At 37.5% G+C, this 5,045-nt stretch overlaps 1 protein-coding gene across 1 annotated transcript; it reads left to right on the forward strand.

Annotated features, from left to right (window-relative positions):
* Positions 1 to 2,153: 2,153 nt before the first annotated feature.
* On the forward strand, positions 2,154 to 4,279 carry LOC126628826 (protein GRAVITROPIC IN THE LIGHT 1-like). The gene has a single exon (XM_050298666.1). It carries the CDS (start codon positions 2,318 to 2,320, stop codon positions 3,815 to 3,817), a length of 1,500 nt encoding a protein of 499 aa, XP_050154623.1. The 5' UTR covers positions 2,154 to 2,317; the 3' UTR covers positions 3,818 to 4,279.
* Positions 4,280 to 5,045: the final 766 nt, after the last annotated feature.

Here is a 5,045-nt window from a genome sequence, read left to right on the forward strand (position 1 = left end):
CATGCACTTCCTCTATAAAAGGAAATGTGTGTAACATAAATTTAGTTCATACTTTGTTAGATCATCCATTCCCATTTCAACACAACCTTCATCCAAACACATCCATTCCTCCATACAAACAAACCTTCAAACACTCACCAACACTTTGTGCCGTAGCAAAGGAAGGGAAGGAAAGTGCTTGGACGTGCTTGTTGTCCAACTTGGATCATTGGAGCGTTTAGGTGTTTTCTTTCTTTTGTTTCTAATGTTTAAATTCATTTCCTTTTGTTTTGTTGTAAATATGAGTGGCTAAACCCTTCTTGGCTAGGGGTGATTTCAAAGCCATGACTATGTGTGCAATATAATTTGATAAATTCCAGATATGAACTCTTAAATCGTGAATGCAATTGGCTTAACTATTTGATTGATAACTTATTTGTACTTGTTAATTAAGGGTCGACACTTAATTGACATGCATAAATCCGTTGCTAGAATATAAGGAAGTTTCACATAATCGTTACAAACTTATATTCACATGTAGTGAAGGTCGCTTATAAACAATCGCGTTAAGTTCAATTCCTAGCATGAGTGACATGATGTCATAGTTGCAAGTGCTTTGTCAATGCTTATGATTTTCATTAGGGAACTTTTGAAGAATGTTTTGAGTTGTCGAATGATGTCATCCAATCCAATAAAACAAGGAAAATCTGAGAATTAACTAGTGATGTCACGGTTAATTTGGGGCATTGTCATTCATAATTCAATGAAGTAGTAACTGGAAATCGAGTTATTTGCATACATGTCAAGTGTGGAGAAAAAGCCTCTAGCTATCCCATCCATCATCTTATTTCTCACATTTGTTTTACAATCTGTCTAGTTTTTCATATTTGTTTGTTTGTTTCAACTTCATCCAAATCAAAACCCCCTTTTAGTTTCTTGTTTCAAAGTGTTTCAAATCTGTTTTAGTTTGTGTTTTTAAGTGTTTTGATTCAAGTAAAAGTCAATTTTCGTCCAAAGTCATTCCTAGTGTCTAGTTTAAGTTTATTTGGTTGTTTTAAGCTGTTTTGAGTATTTTAAGTTTGCTTTGAGTCTTGTGAGTCTTGTTAAGTGTTTTTAAGTTTAGTTTTATGTTTTTGTGTCAGTTTAGAGGTTATTAGCAAGCCCTCCTAATCCCCGGTCCAGAACAATCCCTACTTATACTTGTATTGCAATTGTCAAAAGAGGGTTAAATTTGTGTGTTAAGATAATTTTCGCATCAGCCACTAAGGAGCCTAGAAGGGACCTCCCAGAGTACAGGCTGATGGTAGAGGATGTGTTGCAGGAGGTAGCTTCTTTTGTACACATTGAGTTTGTGTATGCTTCAAGAACTTGTAATGGCCTTGCCCATCAAATTGCTCAGGTTGCCACTGCTATTAGCAATGAACTAGTTTGGTTCAAGGAACCTTCTGACTTTATTTAGGACCTTCTTGTTCAAGACATGATGTAGTATCTACTATTTCAATAAAATATCGATGTTTCATTAAAAAATAACATAGAATCTTTATATTTATTGACTGAAATCTTTATGTTTCATAATTCTTGGTTACAACAAGAAAATAGATATATACAATAAAGAAAGGAGAAATATGTCATTGTGCCCGAAACATGTGTCATTATATTAGTGAAAGAAAGTTTTATTTTTAAGTTGTTAATTTTTCAACAAAATTATCATTTCATTTGAATAACGATACGTAATATACTATCCGTATTCTGAACACATTGAAAATTCTCTCCAAAAATTGTATCATCATCACTCCACAATTTCCCATCAGAACTTAACAACTAGTCTGTCATTGACAAAAAGTACCCACCATGTTATGCTAGCCGTTGTCAAACTTGTTCCCGTTACCCAAATCTGAAAATATCAGCATAACTAGGAGATCCAGGAAGAAGAGCACAAATAATAAAACAAAACAAACCCAATAAATTAATAATTAAAAAATAAAAAAATAAAAAAGTAAAATGTAATCGACATTGAATTTTTTTTAAATATTTTTTATTTTAAAGAACGGTAATATATACACTAATAAAAGAATGTGAGTTTAACTTTACAATGTATTATTAATAATTTTGTTCAAATTCTTTTTTAATTTCTCAATTATAAATAAAGAAGAATAATATGCCAAACCCACAACATGACATACCTTCCTTCCAAGACATTCAAAGCACCTCCATAGCTAAAAGGAGTAGACCTCAAGAATTCTCTCTCCCACTCTGAATTTCTGCTTCCACGAAAGATTGAAACTTTCAGTTCGATTCCATTTGCAAACAAGCAACAATCAGAACGAAGAGAAATAATATGCTAGAAATGGACGACGGCACTTCGAAGCCTCCACAAATCTCCGAAATGTTTCAGAAATTCGCTCTGGCTTTCAAGGCCAAAACTTTCGAGTTCTTCGCCGAGGAGGAAGCCGACGACGCCGACAGCTTCGCGCTACTGGATTCTGCCGAAGAGGTCATCACGGACCAGAAGGTCGTCGTCATCAAACCGGACACGGCGGCGGCGAACGGCAACGCTCCGGAGATAGAATTAAAGCAGGAGAAGCCGAATTCGAGCGAGAACCAGGTGAAGAAACCGGAGGTTTTGGCAGTTTCAAGGCCTTTGAGGCGGACTCGGATCCGACCCATGAATACCCAGATGACCCAGACTCTGATTTCATCGATTTTTGCCACGGTTTCGTCGTTTGAAGCTTCGTATCTGCAATTGCAGACTGCCCATGTGCCGTTTGTGGAAGAAAATGTGACGGCAGCTGATCGAGCTCTGGTCTCTCACCTCCAGAGGCTCTCAGAATTCAAGCAGTTTTACAGAGATTTTTGTACGAGTTCTGATTCGGGTTCTGATTTGCCAATTGGGTCCTGCTTGGAAGCTCAGGTACAGGATAATCAGAGCAAGCTCAGGACTTTGGGAACAATGTCGAACAGGTTGCAGACAGAGATAGATCAAAAGGACAATGAAGTTACGGCCCTGCGGAAAAAATTGGGTGAGATTCAAAAGTCTAATGTGAAATTGTCTAAGAGGTTATCTGCTACTTTGAATTCTTCTTGTGATGTTTTGTTGTCCGTTAGAGTTTTCGATTCGGTTTTGCATGATGCTTGTAGATTAACACACAGATTTACAAAGATTTTGATAACTTTGATGGAGAAAGCTGGGTGGGATTTAGATTTGGCTGCTAATTTGGTTCATCCGGATGTTGATTACGTTAAAAGAGCGCATAACCAGTATGCTTTCTTGTCGTATGTTTGTTTGGGAATGTTCAAAGGTTTCGATTTGAAAGGTTTTGGTTTAGATGAGGAAGAAATTTCGTGTAATGGGCATGGTACGGATGTGGATAAGAAGAATGGTTCCTTGAAGCAGTTGCTTGAGCATGCGTCTAGCAATCCAATGGAGTTGTTAAGTAGGAATCAAAATTGTGAATTTTCAAGATTTTGTGAGAGCAAGTATCAAGAGATTATCCACCCCACTATGGAATCTTCAATCTTTAGTAATTTGGATCGAAACCAAGTTGTGTTGAGTTCATGGAGGTCTTTGAGTGTATTCTATGAGTCATTCGTTAGCATGGCGAGCTCGATATGGATGCTCCAAAAGTTGGCGTATTCCTTTGATCCAGCAGTTGAGATATTCCAAGTGGAAAGAGGTGTTGATTTTTCGATGGTTTATATGGAAGATGTCACTAGGAGAATGTTATTGCCTTGTAAAGCCAGGATGAAAGTTGGTTTTACAGTGGTTCCGGGTTTTAAGATTGGAAGGACAGTAATTCAATCCCAGGTATATTTAAGTGGCTTGAAATGTACAGAGTAGTCGCAAGGCATGTCCTGCTGTTTACGACAATGATATAGGCAAGACAGGAGGTGATCAGGATTAGGCTGTTGATCTTACATGCTTGGATTGTCGGATGGAATTCAACGTATGTAAGTTGGAGGTAAATTGAAGGATGTATCCGTTACAATGCTCAGGACGGAAACACTGTGTAATATGCATTCAATGAAGATGCTGTTGCCTTATATGATGCTGGACTTCTTTCCACAGATATATGTTACCTGGTTTGTGACTTTGATTTTTCTTTGTATATGGTTTTCTATGTAGAATCAACTGTATAGAGCCTTTGTCTCCTCTTCTTTGCGCTAATTCCGACACAAATCGAATGACAAGTTGTGAACCCTAATTCCTAATTAGTTCTGGTATTTTTGGGGAAAAATGAAGAACTTCCTGACATTTCAATTACAATGTTATCTCACAAATACATTATCTTGTTCCCTGAAAGTTATGTCATTTAGGTATATACTTTTGCAATGTGAATGTAAGCATAATTGTGCTTTTCTTTTTCTTTTGCATGGTCTAATGAATGTTGTATATCCACCCCTAGGAGAGAAACTCGCCTGCCACGGTTTCATTACCCCCTTCTCTCTATCTCATCATGTGTTACTGGTTTCTTTGCACATTTCTCTCTCTATCTCCTCGTGTGGTAGGACAAAGAGAAGGGGGCAATGAAACCTCACGTGGTAGGACAAAGAGAAAGGGGCAATGAAACCGTGACATGCAAATCTTTCTCCGGGGCCAGAACTTCTGAATTTTGATTTGGCGTGCTAAAAGGCCAACCAAACGGGTGCCGTAGAAAGTTTCTTTTGATTGATTTTGAATTCTGGTCATGGCTCACAAAGTTGTTACCTAGACAAACAATCTCCATCGGACCATTGGATAGGATTCTTTGGATAAAAAAACTTCAAGTTATATTTTGGCCAAATCGGATAAATGATCTATGAGATCATAAGGTATTTGGAAGATAGTCCATATACTTAAAAAACTCGGATTTAAACTCCTGTGATGTAGTCCGTTAGCAAATTTAGTCCAAAAATAATTTTTTTGTTAACTATCTGTTAATACATGGGTAAAATTATACTTTGACTTGTGTACTCTTATTCAACACCCAGCTGTCGGATTCATCAGTCATTTCTCCATCAGCAAGTTCATGCATCCAACCCGACCCCCTCCCTACCACTATATATACCCTGCTCCCCACTCGCCGCTC

The sequence above is a fragment of the Malus sylvestris genome, chromosome 7, assembly GCF_916048215.2.
Source record: "Malus sylvestris chromosome 7, drMalSylv7.2, whole genome shotgun sequence".
Classification (NCBI taxonomy): Eukaryota; Viridiplantae; Streptophyta; class Magnoliopsida; order Rosales; family Rosaceae; genus Malus; species Malus sylvestris.